At 40.6% G+C, this 17756-nt stretch overlaps 1 protein-coding gene across 2 annotated transcripts; it reads left to right on the forward strand.

Annotated features, from left to right (window-relative positions):
• Nucleotides 1–4897: 4897 nt before the first annotated feature.
• Nucleotides 4898–17579, forward strand: sp2 (Sp2 transcription factor). 2 transcript variants are annotated; one of them, XM_022767684.1, is made up of 9 exons: nucleotides 4898–4925; nucleotides 7966–8042; nucleotides 8677–9426; nucleotides 10665–10883; nucleotides 11182–11476; nucleotides 11597–11665; nucleotides 12552–12729; nucleotides 12966–13159; nucleotides 13426–17579. In XM_022767684.1, exons 1-9 carry the CDS (start codon nucleotides 4919–4921, stop codon nucleotides 13524–13526), a joined length of 1890 nt encoding a protein of 629 aa, XP_022623405.1. In that variant the 5' UTR covers nucleotides 4898–4918; the 3' UTR covers nucleotides 13527–17579. The 2 variants fall into 2 exon arrangements, with proteins under 2 accessions (XP_022623405.1, XP_022623406.1); XM_022767685.1 differs by lacking the exon at nucleotides 11597–11665.
• Nucleotides 17580–17756: the final 177 nt, after the last annotated feature.

The raw sequence follows: 17756 nt of genomic DNA on the forward strand, positions 1-17756 counted from the left end.
TAGAAGAAGAAAAAAAGATGATTTAAACAGACGTTTACAGTCAGATGGCTCAGAGGAACTGAAGGCAAAAGAATGACGGAGTTAATTAAACATGAAATTAATGTTGAGATGTTTGTTTGAATTTGGTGTCAGAGCACTGCAAGTTTTTCCGATTATTCCCAGATGCCTCATTTTCCCATGATGCCCTGCCTCAGTGTGTGTTTCTGCCACGACTGATCTCTACCTGTCAGTTTTATTTGTCGAGATGCCCAGGTGTATTTTGCTCATTCTGTTTCTCAGCTCCCTGACGCTGGCCGCTGGCTCAGCATTTTCAGTAAAAAAAAGAAAAAGAAAATATAAATAAATATTGGTTTGTGTCGTAATTTTTTACATTTGAATATTTTTAATTTGAGATTGATGTTGAAGTGGTTGAGAAAAGTATGGAGGCATTTCAACTGAACATTCAAAGTCTGAAAGTGAAAATATGTCAAGTCTGATAGCTGTGAAATAATAATAATAATAATTAGACTTATCATAGAAAAGAGTGCAGGAAATTAAAAGCTGCAGCAGGAATTTACAAATTAAAAGTCATGAATTAAAAATCCTTCACCCTCCAGATAAATCTGAGCAGACACCAAAAATAGTTTCAATATTTTACTAAATCATTTAGATTTTAAAAAAAATATATATATATGTATTTTCTGTAGAAAAAAAAAAAAACATGTATCTCCAAAACTTTTCATGGCCCTTGACAAAAAGCCTTCAACGTGTAGGTCCAACTTACTTGTTTTTTCTAAAGCTTTCAACCCCATCCATGGGCTTCCTCATTGGATGGAGCTGCTGAGTTGACATGGAGATGATTTGTTGTTGTTTTGTGATCAATCGGTGGATGAACAGTGATATACTGTTTTAATATACTGCATATTGTGTTGTTATGTAACTGAAATTCTCAGGTCATCTCGCTGAAACTCCACCTGCTGAGGAAGACCAGGAGAGGTGGCTGAGAGCTTCTGGAACAACCAGTAAGTTGGACTTTGTTTTTTTTTTCAAGCTGCTGTTTCCAGCAGGTTTTCAGCTTTGGAAAAAATTATTATTCAGATTCTCAAATTGGATTTTAAACGTTATTTTAGCCTAAACACTGGATCTTTGGATTCATCTGAAAAATTCAAAAACACCAAATTTGGAGATACATGGTTTTCTCTGGACAGCGACTGTGCACACTCCCAGGAATAAAGTTCTTAGGAGTAAATATTTATTTTTGGGAACGTATAGTCCAAACTGAATATGCTGAGTCTAAAAGATACTGAACTCAGCCTTCAAAGATACTGAACTCAGAATGTGCTGGAAAAATAATATATCACAGGGCCACACAGCAATTATAAAACCCAAACATATTCCGTTTACTATCATATAAGACAAATAAAAACAGCGAATTTCATATTTAAGAAGCTGGAAACAGCATCTTTTTCCCATTAAAAGTTATTTAAATGTTTCACTGATTATCAAAATTGCTGCAGATTAATTTTCTAACTAATCGATCAAGTATGAATGTTTATTTTCCAGGCAACAGAAAGGTGAAAGCAGCACTTGACATGACTACGAGCTATAAAAGCAGCTGTGGTATCTATTTCTGTGAGTTAACGGTGTAAAGATGTTTAATAGTTTCTGCTGCTGAGTTCTCTTCATTGAAAGTGTTTAATTTTTTAACGTCAGCTATTCGCTCCTAAATGTTTAAGGCTTAAAACTCTGCGGCTGACGCTTTGGCTCATTCGAGAAGCCTGTTAAGTAAAAAAAAAAAAGAGTGAGATATCTCAGTTGAATTATGCAGCTCTTTCTCTCTGAGGCTCTCCACAGAGGTGCCTGGGGACCAGGTGATAGACAGGATCAGCATCCTCCACCGCCAACTGCAGCCCACTCGAGGTGAAGAGGGAGGAAATGCTTCAGCTAAAAGCAGGACTCTCGTTTCCCGAGCACTTTACAAACCCATGCAGCCGTGCAGGGAGAGGGAGAGAGAGAGAGAGAGAGAGAGAGAGAGAGAGAGAGAGAGAGAGAGAGAGAGAGAGAGAGAGAGAGAGAGAGAGAGAGAGAGAGAGAGAGAGAGAGAGAGAGAGAGAGAGAGAGAGAGAGAGAGAGAGAGAGAGAGAGAGAGAGAGAGAGAGAGAGAGAGAGAGAGAGAGAGAGAGAGAGAGAGAGAGAGAGAGAGAGAGAGAGAGAGAGAGAGAGAGAGAGAGAGAGAGAGAGAGAGAGAGAGAGAGAGAGAGAGAGAGAGAGAGAGAGAGAGAGAGAGAGAGAGAGAGAGAGAGAGAGAGAGAGAGAGAGAGAGAGAGAGAGAGAGAGAGAGAGAGAGGTAACATGCTGGGGAGAAACACAGACGACTGCATGTGAATAAGGTCAAGTGCACTCTTTGGGAAAAGCCTATATGAAAAGAGCCGCATGCATTGTGGATGTGAATAGAGTCAAGAGGAGCGATCCGGTGAGAAAGAGGGACACGCTCATGGTAGCCTACATGCTGCCTGAAAGTGCTGGGGGCCAGCTCAGCGGATGTCGCCTAAGATGGGACTGACAGCCGCGACTGGAACATTTCTCTACAGGGCGAGAGGCCCCGCGGAGGCAGAGCCGGGATCGTGTCAGCCTCTCTCTTCTGGGTTGTGACCAACACCAAACCAAAAAGACAAGGACCAAGACTTCAGTGTTCAGATCTGGTCAGAGTCCAAGTCACCAGTGTGAGACTGAATGAGCTGCACTAAAAAGAACAGCAGAACACACTTGAGGCCAATTCTTTGGATCATGTTGTGACCAAAAAAAGCGAGTCAGTCCAACACCAGTCGGAGTCATTAAAAACATCAGGCTTCTGGTTAAAGGCTCTAAAAATTGTTGGAATTTTGATCGGCTAATAAATTTAAATCCAATATTCCCATTATGTTCCACTTGCTATCTCTGTCTGTACATTTCTAAGACCCAACCCCAGCTGAACTCATCAAGTTTATGACCCCAACCTGCCCTCCTGAGGCTTTATTTCACTATAATCCACTATAATAATAACTTTTGTTTGCCAGGCTTGCAGACGATGATTGGCAAAGTCAGAAAAAAAAGACAGAAACTTCTCTGTAAATTACATTTTGAAAATAACCAAATCTGAACTCGACCTGAAACCCTTCTCCACTCTCGCAATTCTAGAGTGAAATCTTTTTACTCCACTATATTTTTTGCTGTTTATTTTATTTTTATTTGACAGCTACAGTCACTTCAGATAAAGATTTAACTTTTTAAAAAAGTTAAACTTCAACTAGTGATTCCAAAATATTCCCACTTTCCTTTTTAATTTTCCTTTTTCTTTTTAACATTATTTATGCCCTCGTTAGCCCGAATGCTAAAATAAAGGAGTTTATTTGCCTTTTTCTTAATTTTCTATTTTCAATTTTAATTCCTGGTATATTGATCATCTGTAACAGGGAGAGCATAAGACTGCTACTGCTATCTTATTCAAACTTATCCACAACACACCACTCTTCATATGTTCAGTATGGGGTTTTTTTTGTAGCTAAAAACTGTGTTCTGCTTTTGTAATGTCGTCCAGGTCAGTGTCCATGTTTCTGTGTGTGTTTCGAGTCCTTGTGTTGAACACTTTCACACTTTCACACTCACACTACTTGTTTTATTGCGTCTGTTAAAGAGAAAACACAACGAGTTTTAACATAGTGAACAGATATTGATTCGTGGCGCTTACAATTATTTAACCTGATGACTTCAGCACTATATCTGTTGTAGCTGTTCTTACACAAGCCTAGAGGCCAAACAATAGGTCGAAGAGCCTTTGAAGGTCATACAGCCTGTTGTGCAGGTTATATTGAATAGAATGGGATTTAATAGACAGCAGCTTGCATACCGTACATGTTTGAGCCAGGTGTCACCAGCAGGGATGGAAGAAGTATTCAGATCCTTTACTTGGGTAAAAATACATATACAGGCATATAAAATATCCCATTACAAGTAAAAGTCTCGTGTTCAAATTTCTACTTAAGTAAAAGTAAAAGTGCAAAAGTATCAACAAGAATATGAAATATTGGACAGTTTTGTGTCTGTGGGTCTTGATCTTGAACAATTATTTAAATGAAACTATTTGTGACCATTAAACAGTGGAGCTCACAGTCACCTGAAATGTGAACGGGGCCTCTACTTCTCTTGTAAGGGATCAAAAACCAAAAAGGAAAGGCTGGGATCCATGGGGTTGATCTTGGAACAATGCATTTTTTTATGAGCTTATCATATTTGTTTTATATCATTATTATTATATATAAGGTGTTTTACTGTTGCACCCAAGGGTAGCAGTTTACTTTTCGTTGTACAATTGTGCAGTGATAATAAACGCAGTCAATTCTATTTTATTCTGTCCATCTTGAACTTTTATACATAAACAGAGTAAGAAATATTGTATTGCAGATTTAAAATAAACTTTTAATCCGTTTACACTGGCTTAGAACATACTGTGTTATCCCACATAACGGGCTGCTCCTCATAATAAACCACGGGACATTTTAAACGGGTCAGGCAGCAGCGACTTAAAGCTCATTGATCAGCTCGGTTGTCATTCTTGTTTTGACCGAACAGCCCCTCAGACATCACATTGGCCGTTATGGACGTCAGTGAAACAAACCTCCTGCTTTTATAGGGCAAACGCCTGTTCGGGGGTTTACGCTTCGGAACCTCCCCTGTCGAGCACAATCTCGACATCCCATTGGTTGAATCGTCATTCCATAACCGACGTATCTGAGCGACACGTCACGATTGGTTCGCTTGAATTTCAATCACAGAGAAAGCTCCAGGCGATTGGTCAGCGCGGCCGCCGCTCAACGCTCCACTGTCTGCGGATTGGTGCAGCGGCGCGGGCGGGCTCCTCCCTGGGCTCGGTCTTCAAGGCTCGCGGAGAGCGAATGTCGTCATGAGCGGTGGGTAGGAATTAAAACATTGGTGTTTATATTACATTCTACTTCGCTAAACATTATATTTGCATTGAACAGAAAAGCAGTGTACATTATGTGGTACGAATAAGTATGTTTTAGGGGGTACTCGGGCAGCTGTGCGAATCAAAATAAGCATCGCACTTCCGGAAAGGGGCTGCCTTTTTCTGTAACGTTATCAAAGAGTTTGACTCGGCTAGCTGACGCGCAGCTAGCCAAGTATGCTATTGGAAGCTAAGTAGCTGGTCCTTTACCTCTTTTTATCCAAAATGCAGCAAAATGCATTTCCACCACTCATCCATTCCACTAACAACACAGTATAATGTAGACGGCGCAAGTAACGATCCCATATTGGTTTATTAAATTAAGCTCCACACGGACCAAATTAGCTTGAGCTAGCTGCTAGCCACTTTAGCCTGCCCCGGTTTAGTTAGTATTGCTAGTTAGCATGCTAACCAATGTAAGCTGGTTGTCCACAGCAAACCAAACCGACAGTATGTGTTTGATGGCGGCGCTATTTTGAGGCCGCACAGTTTTTTTTCTTCTATTTGTATAACTGGCAGGGCTTAAAGACACACTCGCATAAATGGTGGTGGTTTTAAAAAATTCTAAAAGTGTGAATCACTTTTGCTTAGTTTCTGCAGCAGTTCTGCAATCACACGTCCGGGGTTGTACATCCTAAAATGTATTTCAGCCAGCAGAGAATAAGTGGGCTCAGCAAGCTGACAGTGAAGTTGTTACACTTTCCCTTAATGAGGCATACAGCTCTAACAGAGGAAACAGTTCCTGTGTGGTCTGCAGCCACAACACAGTTTATTTTCTGTCAGGGCAAAGTTTAGTATTGACAGATGAGGCGGCAGAATTAGACAGTTAATTTTTTTAAAAGAGGCTTTTGTATTTTTCCCATTTCCCCATAACAAGGAGCTTATCTTTGGTGTTTTGAATGATCTGTGTTTGGATATGGATATAATGAAGCCTCAGTTTGTGCCTGTCAAGTATTACCTCTACGCTGGAGTCACAGAGCTACACATCTGTTTCTTCTGTAAAATAAATACCTGTGCAAAGTGAACCAAAAGTTTTATTCATTATTTTTAATCTATATTGATGTTACTATGTTATTTATTTTATATATTCAAGCGGAGTAATCCGTCCATAGTTTTCTTGTGATGCTCAAGATGAAGAAAGACACATGTTATTTTCAGCTGCATCTTTGTTTTTGTCCTGCAGCAGACTGAATATTTTTACATTCATTTTTCTAACATTGCACGCCATTCGTATTTTAAAAACTAGAACAAATGCTTGTCTCTGTGACTCAAATGCATTGGTAATACTTAACTTTAGAAGCACAAACTGCCTTTCTTTAATGCTCATCAGTGCAAGCATGAAATCAGCCTCTTTTGCAGATGGAGTAGATCCATGATTATTCAGTCGTTTCCCAGCAGCCTGTGCACTTCTCAGCAGGATTGCTGGTCGCCAGAACAGTGCTCTGTGGTTGTCATGCACTTAGGTGTCACCCGCTGTTTCAAGTGTTTGCCAGTTAACGTGCTTTGAGCTCAGCTGATTTATTACAAATACTGATATTCAGTTTTGTTTTGCACGTTCATGAATGATGAGAGATGTTGAGTTAAACCTAAATGCCCCCCCCCCCTCCCCAAGCAGCTGCTGCTGCTTTAAATCACAAATGAAAACACTTTAAGGATGATGCAGCAAACACAGACTGTCTATGTTTCCATCTTACATTTGTCTGTTGCACTGGAGTTTATTTCAGACTATATCTATATATTATTAAAAACCAGTGGTTGTACATTGTGTACAGGCTGTATTGCAGTTCATGCATTCATACCCGGAATAGGTCACTCGGTGTATATCATGAGTGAACCTCTTTCCTGGAGCAGTTCTTTTGACAGTAACAGCCTCAGCCTATTTTGGCCATTAGGCAGCGATGCCTGATACTCAAGATTTACCCTGCTTTTAAACTATTGGGCATCCTGCCCTAAATGTACTTATGCTGTCTGTCTAAACAGAAATATAATATGCTCAATAAATTGTGTCTTTTCCTCTCATAATGTTTTTGACTGCAGTCCAGTAGTGCATTTTCTTGCTTAGAGAGCGTCTGAATCATCACCAGTAGCTTGATACTTCAGCGTTGTTCATGCTTATACTTTTCCAGGGCCAGACATAGCAGCTAACTCACTAAAAACCAGCTCACTAGATGTTTTGTTACATTACAGGAGCTTCTGCAGAAGTTCAAAATGCTGCACTTGTTTTGAAAATCTTCATTATCTAGATTATTGTATCATTCAGCAAATCACGTCAAAATAACCAAAGAATGATCAGCTGGTGCACACAGTACTTTTTATTTCATTTTAAATTCTGTATAACAGAGATAGCAGTGCTTTCTTAATGGAGCACACTGGTGTTTTTACAGGTATTAGCCTTATCTACTGTTTTATGTTACTGTTAACTGTTTCCCAAAACATGCTTTATAGATTTTTTTTTAATACCTCGCAGACAGCTGTTGGTTATGATGTATGTGATTATTTTTCAATAACTAGAAAGATATTGGCAATAAATTACCCATCACAGTGGTAGTTAGTTACTCCCCCGTATGTTTTTGATCATTATTGCATCATTGTGTTGAGTTGTAGAAAGAAAAGAAAGAGTGAATAAGTCCTGATATTTACTGTTTCTTATCTTAAGTAGCTTTAATCATATTTTGATTTTGGTTTCGGAGAGTAATGAATACATGTCGCTGGCTGTGAAAATAAAAATGTCAGTCTAAAAAATACCCCCATGTGCAGTTAGGATAAATTAACGTTAATGCACTAATTGGTGTAACTAAAGGCTTAATTGGTGTAACAGATGCTGATAAATCATCACATGCTGAGCACAGTGAGGCATTACAGCGCTTGTCTTTCTCAGCTCTGTTTCCGTTCTGTAGGACTGTCCTGAGATGTCCTTGAACCACTGAACGTAGATGCTGCAGGCATCCTGACTCTGACTCTCCTGTGTCTGTGTGTTTTCTCAGAACAACAGGACAGTATGGCCACCACTGTTGCTGTCAGTCCCAGCGAATACCTTCAGCCCTCCACCGCTTCCACGCAAGTGAGTAACAGCCAGATGTCGCCGCTCTCTGCTCTTTTTCTGGTCGCACTGTTGAAGTCTCCTGACGTCATCACACTCCATTAACCCGTCACACGTTCATGCCGCTGCACACTGCAGGAACATTTTCACTGAGCGACAGATTTTGAAGTTTGTCGAACAGTTTCAAACTTTGGTTTGTCGTAATTTTTCTTGTGTGTCTTTTTGAAAGCACCAATAGTCATTAAAAGATCAAATCAGGCCAAAAGCATTGTGCTACTAGATTGATTATGTCAGTATCATCCAGCCGGGCTTTTTCATCCCAGGTGATGGCCCAGGTTCATTAGATCCACTGTGGTTTTAAAGTAGCTGAAGCTGACATTCATGCAGAATGCTTCCTCTCCTGCAGCTTGAGGATCACACATATGGATCACTGAGGGGCTCAAAAGCTTTGCAGGAGGAAACTCAACGCCTACTACACCATGATTATGATTCTGCATGTGTAGTTGGAGGCTTACCTGTTGGTTTATTTTCGTACCTCTCACCATCACCTCCTCCGTCTCTCTTCGTGCTGACCTGTTTCTGCTCAGTTTGGTTGTCGTGCAGACGGTGTGAGTTGTATCTGAGCTGTTGTGTCTGACTGTGTCTCTCCCTGCAGGACACCCAGCCCTCCCCTCTGGCGCTCCTGGCTGCCACCTGTAGTAAGATCGGCCCTCCTGCTGCTCAGGCTCCTGTCACCTCTCCTCCAGCACAGCCCCAGCCTCGCAGGCTCCTCCCCATAAAGCCGGCTCCAATCGCCCCTGCTCCGCCCAAAAACCTGGGTTTTCTATCAGCCAAGGGCAATGTGATCCAGCTCCCTGCTGGCCTGGGCTCCACGGCTCCTGGCAGCCCCATCGTCCTCACTATTCAGCAGAGCCCAGCTCGCACCAACACCACGGCCCCCGCCAACATCCAGTACCAGGTGGTGCCGCAGATTCAGGGTCCCCAGACTATCCAGGTGATGCCACAGGGTGGTCAGATCCAGCTCATACCGGGCACCAACCAGGCCATCATCACCACCCCCATGACTGTACCGGCCCCCGCCACCGCTCCGATCACGCCTCAGAAGACTGTAGCCATCAAGCCCTCCCCTAAGTTACGGAAGCCAAACAACTCCACTGCAAACATGGTGCAGCTGCCCAGCGGGCTCACGCTGCCGCTCAACGTGGCGACCGGAGAGGTGGGCGGGGCTCAAATCGTCACAGAGACGGCAGCCGCCCCTCCCACCCCTGGAAAGGGACGACGAGGGAGGAAGAAGAAAGTGGTTCTGGCTGCGCAGCCTCCGATTCCTCCTCCTGCACAGGCTGCCTCCCCTCCCCCAGAGCAGATGGAGACCATCCTGATAGAAGCTGGTGACAACATCATACAGGTACATCTGCTGTAGCAGCAAAAACACCGATAATAATAATAATGATAAAAATAATAATAAAACATTTTAATTGTAAGAAAGTTACAAAAAAGATCATAAAAAATATACAACACACAACAATATTAAATATTAAAAGTTCTGAAAAGGTGAGTTTTGATTCGAGATTTAGATTTTTTCACTGCTCTACAAATAAGACGTGCTGTGTTGAACAATCTGTGGTCACTTACTAGCTGAAGGATGTTAATTCAGCCAACAATCGGGATGCTAATTTACTGTATTCTGTGTCGATGAGGTTTTGTTGAATGTGCCAGAAAAATTTAGTTAGTGAACCTTGAGTTTAGAACTTTGTTATGACGGATATTGAAGCTCTTTTATCCGGTTAAAAACACAAACACAAAATGTTGAATGTCAAACAGATAACAGCATTTAAGCTTCGTCCTTGAGAAGCTGCAGAAGTGAAAACACTTCTTCAATCAAACAAATAATCTTTATTAAACAAAAAGGCTTTAAAATTAAAACATTGGTGCCTAACCTTAGTATTTATTATAGTATTTGTTGGATGAATTCATTCAGTTCATTCCTGCTGAATCGTAACGTGATCCATCCTGTGTTTTACACGATAAACTGGAAGCTTCTCTAATACATATTTTTATTTTAACAATCGATAAAAGTGTCATTTTTTTAATCTGACTGCATTCCTGTCACATCTGCAGAGCATTTTAATCTTTCAGCTCATTGTTTCGTTTTGTTTTTTTTTTACGACTTTGCTATTTTGGTTTCTTCTGTGGTGTGTACTCGCTCTCTCTGCGTGGTTTCCAGATGCTGCAGGCAGCTGTTTAGCTGTGAAAACTGACTGTATGCTACTTGCCCAGCAGCCAATGGCACACACTCAGTTAGAGGGAGTAGCTGGTGGACACAGTGGTGCATTTAGCAACTAAAGAGATGGATATTTTCCTCAGGATTTGGCAGGAGAGTGAATATAGGACTTGTTCTGTTCTGCTGCCCCCATGTGGCCAAAAGTTCAGCTGATGGAAAACGATCTTACTAACTTGTGGTGTTGTGGTGACCTGTTCGTAGGAGAGGTGGCCGACTTCCCGGCAGCCTCCTTGTACTCCAGCAGCCTTAACCCCTTCCTCCTCAGTTATAGCCGCACCACTCCAGATGTGAGTGTTGGCTAAAAGCCGAATCAACACCTGAACATCACAGGTGTAACCTCCTCCTGTCTCTGTGTTTCGCAGGCTGGTAACAACCTACTGATCGTGCAGAGTCCCGGGCAGCCGGCTGTGGTGCAGCAGGTCCAGCTGGTCCAGCCCAAACCCGAATCTCAAGTGGTCCAGATCCCGCAGCAGGCCCTGAAAGTGGTGCAGGCCGCCTCCGCCACGCTGCCGCCCGTCCCACAGAGACAGTCGGTCCCTTCGAACCTGCAGGTCACTCCGACAGAGCCGTCACCAACACAGGTATCCATTCAGACACTCGCTTCAAAACTATAGCCTTGACAAAACTTCTGATTTCTAATTGGCTGCCATTCACAGCTATTAAACAGTAGTAAATGTACACCAGTGACGTGTGCACTCACCAATCACAGCAGAGCTGAAGCTGGGACGTAGCATTCAACTACTTTAATCATATAGATTAAAACTAATTTACAATCAATCTAAAAAGGTTAATTAACATTAACATCTTCATTCCTAAACAACAGAGCAGAAATATTTGTTTGAAAACAGAAACAGGATGTTTGACGTTTTCTCTCCTCAGATCCTCTTCAAAACAGCGTCGGGCGAGTGGCAGTCAGTTCTGCTCCAGGACTCGGTCTCCACGACAACGACCCCCACCACGTCGGTCGCCACCGTCACGACTTCGCCGCCGGCCAGCACCAAAAAGACGCCGGCAGGGGGCCGGAAGGAAAGGACTCTGGCAAAAATCGCCCCGGCAGGGGGGATGATAGCGCTGAATACGTCGCAGCTCCCCTCGGCGACTCAGGCGGTGCAGACGATCAGCATCAACGGGGTCCAAGTTCAGGGAGTTCCTGTCACCATCACCAACGCAGGGGGTGAGTCGACGTGCATGTTTCCAAGTCGTCTGATGGTTGATTAAAAACAAGAATAACCCAACTGAGACTAAGTTCAAGGCGGTGTCACTGATCTTTCTCACATTTTTCTCTCTGGCCTAGAGGACGGAGTTAGTTGGTTTTCTCTGGAGGAAGACAAAGAACGTTATAGACCAGAACCAGAACCATTTGGTAGAGTAATAAAATTGACTGTATATATAATTTACCAAGAAGGAAACTACTAACAAAAGTGAATAACTAAAATTGCAACTAGAAACTGAACTCAAACTCAACACTATGACCATTCTCTGAACACACAGTATATCAGTAGGATATTTTTGATGTCAAGTTGCCCTTCAAACTTCAATTAGCACTTTTTTCTTATTTGTTAGAAACTGAAGTTTTTTAAACATTTTGTGCTTCTGTAAATCACAATATAATACAACTGAAAATCAATACAGAAAAAATGTAATTATTGTCCAGCCTAGGGGCAAAATTAGCAGAAAATATCCACCATGACAGTTAGATGATGATGATGATGATGATGATGATGATGATGATGATGATGATGATGATGATGATGATGTTTTTATTTTTTAGTGTTTATTTAAGATTATTGCTGTATCACCACAACTATTCTTCCTGGGGAAATTCTGTCACATCTCATGACCACATGCAACAAGAACAACACAACAGACACTATAACCTCACACACAACATAAAATACAAAACCTAGAAACACATAGACAAGCTCTGATAAAATACAACACAGTATTAATGCAAACAGAAAACATCTTTCTTCTTATTTAAGTGCAAAGATCAACAACAGCCACGTTTGAAAAATGGAAAAAAAAAACTTCAAATTCTTAATGAAGTCTGGATACGAGCTCCATCTGGTTAGAATATATTGTCAGCTCTCTGCTTTCAAGTGTCTGTATTATGTTAATGTCACCATTAATCATTAATTAGAATTTCTGGTGAACATAACTCAGCTGGGAGTCTAATTAGATTTTTGGAGGCTGCTCTCGTAGGAGCCCTGCTGTGTCTCTGACAGTGTGTCTGTCTCCGGGTTTGTCAGGCCAGCAGCACCTCACGGTGCAGACCATGCAGGGCGGGGGGCTCCAGCTGGCGACGACGCAGGGCCAGCCGACCATCCAGGTGGACCAGACCCTCACTTTGGAGCTGCCCGGTCAGCCAGGAGAGAAGAAGAGACGCATGGCCTGCACCTGCCCCAACTGCAAGGACGCAGACAAGAGGTGAGCGCGTCAAGAGACGGACAAATATGTGAAATACTCAGTAAAGACAGAGTCATGTCATCGTTATCCTTATGAATACAATTCTTCCAATTCTTCTTTGTTGAAACGTACATTGTAAATAAAGTTTTTGCTTCTGAAAATCAAACTTTCTGTATTAACAGAATTAAATGACTTCAGCGTAACCCTGGAATCTGTGTATTTTACTGAATGTGTTTGTGTGTTTGGGCACGCTGCAGGCCCGGGGAGGTAGGGAAGAGGAAGCACATCTGTCATGTCCCCGGCTGTGAGAAGACGTTCAGGAAAACGTCGCTGCTCAGAGCTCACGTCCGGCTGCACACCGGCGAGAGGCCCTTCGTCTGCAACTGGGTTTTCTGCGGCAAACGTTTCACACGCAGCGACGAGCTGCAGCGGCACGCCAGGACGCACACAGGTGCTGTAGTCACTGAAGCACACATGTAAACACAAACATGCAGAATTATAAAATCATCTGATGGTTAAACTAAGAACGGAAGTTAAAATATGGAAGAAGAGTTTACAAATGAGAATAAATAATTATTCATTTTAACAGGCTTAATTACACAGTTGAGACGCTGCATGTTCACCCTCTCTGTGAAATGGTAGTGAAACTTTCCCCCATTAATCTGATGTTAAAACATTACATGACTCCTCTCACTTTCTCCTTTGTTTCCCCCGCAGGAGACAAGCGCTTTGAGTGCAGCCAGTGTCAGAAACGCTTCATGAGGAGTGACCACCTGGCGAAGCATTATAAGACTCACATAAACACCAAGAACCTGTGAGCCGGCTGTATACTGAGTATATACGCAGACAAACTCTCGGAGACTAAAGACTGAGTTAGAGGAAGGAGGCGTAGAGGAGACGACACCGATGGAGTGTGTGTGACTTATCCCATAATGGGAATTACTCCAAATAACAGTCCCTATACCCCCCCTCCCCCTCGCTCCTCTAGGACACTGTGTAGAGTGGTGTACAAAGAAATCCTTCCTGGTGGACTTCAAACTGATCCAGCAAATTTATTAATAATAGATTTTTTTTTTTTGTTTTGTTTTGTTTTTTCTCTCTGGTCTGAGTCGAGGCCAGAACCAGCTCAAACTGAACGTGCGAGAAGACGAGACGGCGAGGCTTCAGATTGAGATGCTTAACTCTTCTTGCTTATTTATGAACTTCTCTTGCGGAAGAACATACACAGAATTATTCAGACACCAACACCCAAGACCACAGGACTCCAGTCACAGTTTCCATCTCTGTGGTTTTGTTTTTCTGCCCCTAAATCCTGCCTGTTTTTTGTTTTTGTTTTTTTTTTGGTTTAATTGTGGAACACTTGGACAAGAGCTCTGAGAAATTGGCCGACAAGAACCAAAAAAGGAAAATAATTTAACACTGTGTTTTGTAAATTTATCAGAAATGTGAGAAATGTGTTTTTACCTCAGTGGATTGGTAATTTTGTTTTAAGTTATTTGTGTTTTACTGAAAAAAGTTGAGAATCGTTATAAAAAACTCCCCACCTCAAGACTTTTGAAGATCATTAGAAGTTTACATTGGCTATTTTTAAAGTGTGTAAATCCATACTATTAAACATAATATTAATAATGATAATAAACTATTTATAACATTTTTTCCATACAATTGTTACAAATTGATTTACAAAGTAGGCATGTAAAAAAAAAAAGAAAAAGACTAAATGAACGTTAAAGTTAAAAAACGAGGTGAAAAAATTTACAGCAGAAATATGAAGAGGATATAAAAAAAAACATTTAACACATGTACTAATTTGCTTTGAGGGTACAGATGAGGCGATACAAGGTCTGGTATCTCTGATGGTGAAGTCTGAGATACAGTCAAGTGGCTGCCAAGACCTCAGAACAAAACAGCAACACTCAGTTCAGACTTGGAAAGGGTTAAATCTGCAGTTCGGGGCCAGAAGTCACTGTGCCTTAAAAGTTGTTGTTAATATCAATTTACAAACAAACATGCCACAAGCAAAGAGCTGCTGGAGATGGAGGATTGTGTTGGTATCTTGGGGAAGAGCCACATGCAGTGATCTGAACGCAACGAAAATGATGGTACAGAGCAAATTTCAAGGATATTAAATGTTAAAGAATAAATCTAAAATCTTAAAAAGTTGAGGCTTTTGAAGGGACTTGACTTTCCAAGTTTTTATTGGTACACCAAATAAATGTTCATATCTTTAAAATCAACACTATGATTAGGAATGATTTCACAAAGTGAATATATACTAATGGAGAATAATAGAGGACCAAGGATTGATCCTTGTGGAACACCAGATTTAAGAGAATTTTAAATTTACCTGCCCCACCAAATTTTCCAAGTGATTATGCAGTGTTTAATAAACCATATCAAAAGCTTTGTTGTGATCAAGGAAAGTAGGATGTCACCTTTTGTTAACCACAAGGAAGAGATCATTAATAACGTCTCAGATGAGTGGAGGACTCTATCTACCTAATGATGTGAAGGAGGCACTGTTAGAAACATAAATATAAAAAATTGGGGTTTTTACGGACAGTTTTGTAACCGATAAGACTACGTGGATCCATGTTGGGTTTTCTTTTTTTCTGTTGATGTTTTTCTATAGATGAAACATTTGTGGCAGGCTGTACCAATAACAAGTCCAAGTTGTGTGGTCGTGATGATGTCCAAGGAAAATGATGATTTTGACGTATGAAACAGTATGTATACTACCTAAAATTCTCTACCTTTAGAGAAGTGCTGCAAAAAACACCTTCATTTCCTGTGTTGTCAAGGGCGATGGGGCTGAGTTAATACCCCTTACACAAATCCAAGAGTTTTTAAAAGTTTGAGAAACAAGATCTAAGAGTTTTCTTGAGTCTCCAGGTGCTAAGGATTAAATTCAGTGAAATATTAGTGATTAGAGGCGTCTGTCGCCTGGTGATAAACCCGCTCATACTACTCTTTTCTCTCTGAGATCCAACCAAGGTTGCTGTATAGTTGGTTATCCAGCTTGGATACCACAACAGGTACGCTCACATCAAGGGCTGGGTGTCAAACTTCAACTCTTTTTGGTACTGAAATGTGTCTGTGTGTATCTGAGAGGTGGAGTAATGAGGCACCAAATGTTCGGCCAAATCCATATTCTTTACTTGTTGTTTAATCCCATTTTTCTACTTTCAGACAGTATTCTATTTAAGTTCTTTAACGGTTTCTTGTTACATTTATCTTAAATATCAACTCAACAACTTCTACTTCTTTTGTTCACCGAAGAAGTTTTTTATCGTGGCGTATATTTTATTTTAGAAAAAAATGTTTGACTTCTCAAAGAAAGGTGTCCAAAAAAAGTGAAAACTTGGTACCTGTACCAAACGATACTCAGCCGTACTTGCCACTCCTTGTGTACTTATAAAAAAAAGAACAACAAAATTCCAGGGTAACTGCTATTCTGCTTTACAGTTTTGATTTGGTGATTTGTAGCCTATGCATTGCTGTAAATATGATTGAATTCCCAATTGTTTGGCCTGAATTGACAATCACGTCACAAAATGCAAAAAAAAGAAAAAAGGAAAAAAAAAAGAAGCTTTCTCAGGCCTTCGATCAGTTACTTTGTACATGATTTTTTCCAGCTATGTGATAGCTTTAATTCTGAATTTACACTTGAGAAGTTTTTGTTGATATACTGATGACCAGCATTAGGCCTACTGTACAGTATTCACACAAGTTACTTAAATATAATTTGCTTTACAGCAAACATACTGTTGCTTATATCGTTTTTGATATAATGAAGATGTACTGACCTTTCACTAACAGGTCATCAGTCAGTTTGAAGCCTGGATTTGTATCAGAGTTCCTTCTATTGAGGAAATACACCGACAGACGATTAAAAAAGCTCTTTGGTCAAATTAGCTCGGTGCCATCAGACAGCAGGTAGTTGAGTTTTCACTGTGGCGTGTTTTAATACTGTGACATACATGTTCAATGGATGGTGCAGCCTTGCTAGACACTATCCAACAACTACTTCTCTTTACACAACAGAGAAATTTGACCAAAAAGCTCAGGTCAAGTCAGATTTACTTTTAAAGCACTTTGAACCAGTTTTGTGAAGTGCTTCAAAGGGGGGCAACAGTCAATGTAAAGCTTAGGTGGCCAATATTTGGTGTATTTTTTTAAATGTGTCTGAAGACATGCGATGCCATTGGGATGGATAGACAGAGCCTGCTCATATTTATGTTTGTATTTCATGTCTAAATATGTAAATACAGTGTGTGTCTGGTAGACACAGTAAATGTAGGATATTGAAAAACAAGAGTTAAGCTGCCTAGTGTTGTGATTGGCGTGGCCAGCCCTGAAGGAAATGGACTTTGTACAGTGTGTAAGGAATAAAATATAATGTGACATTGTATAGCTTCATTCCTGCTTTGTATAAGACTTCTAGATCTTTTTTCTATTGAATTAAAGATGCCTTAGATAGCTGCACCCAGTATTTAATAATGTTCTTTTTCTGTCTAATTCCAGGTAACAACATTTATAAAATTCCTTTTGTGTTTTTAACTTATGTTACATGCTAATGTCATGTGCACTGTTTAAAATCCCAGGTTCCAAAATTTGTAAATTTAATCTTGATTGTAATTAAACATAATAAGATTTTCCAAATTAAGACATTTCTATTGCTTGGTTTCTGTGAATTAAATGCTTCTCCTTCTCCGAGCCCGTCTGTCATATAATGTTCTGCAGCCAATTTCTTGTGTACATCTGGAGAACCCAGAGAACCAGCAATTCATTTTATAACTTGTATAAAGGTGCTAAAACATAAAGTTTGCTCCTTTTTTACAGTCACCCCCTCAATAAAGAACTCAAACCATTTTTGCCTCTTTTAATTTCTGCTGTCACACACTTTTGATATAAATTATCAAAAAAAACTTGAATTTGAGAGTTTAATCCTAAGCTTTTCTTTGTAAGAGCTTGTTCCGCCATGTATCTTTATTATTATTCGTTTATTTATTTATTTTATTACCTTTTCGCTTTATTCCTTTTTAAAT

This window comes from Seriola dumerili, unplaced genomic scaffold (genome assembly GCF_002260705.1).
Source record: "Seriola dumerili isolate Sdu_G_001 unplaced genomic scaffold, Sdu_1.0 BDQW01001246.1, whole genome shotgun sequence".
NCBI classification, from domain to species: domain Eukaryota; kingdom Metazoa; phylum Chordata; class Actinopteri; order Carangiformes; family Carangidae; genus Seriola; species Seriola dumerili.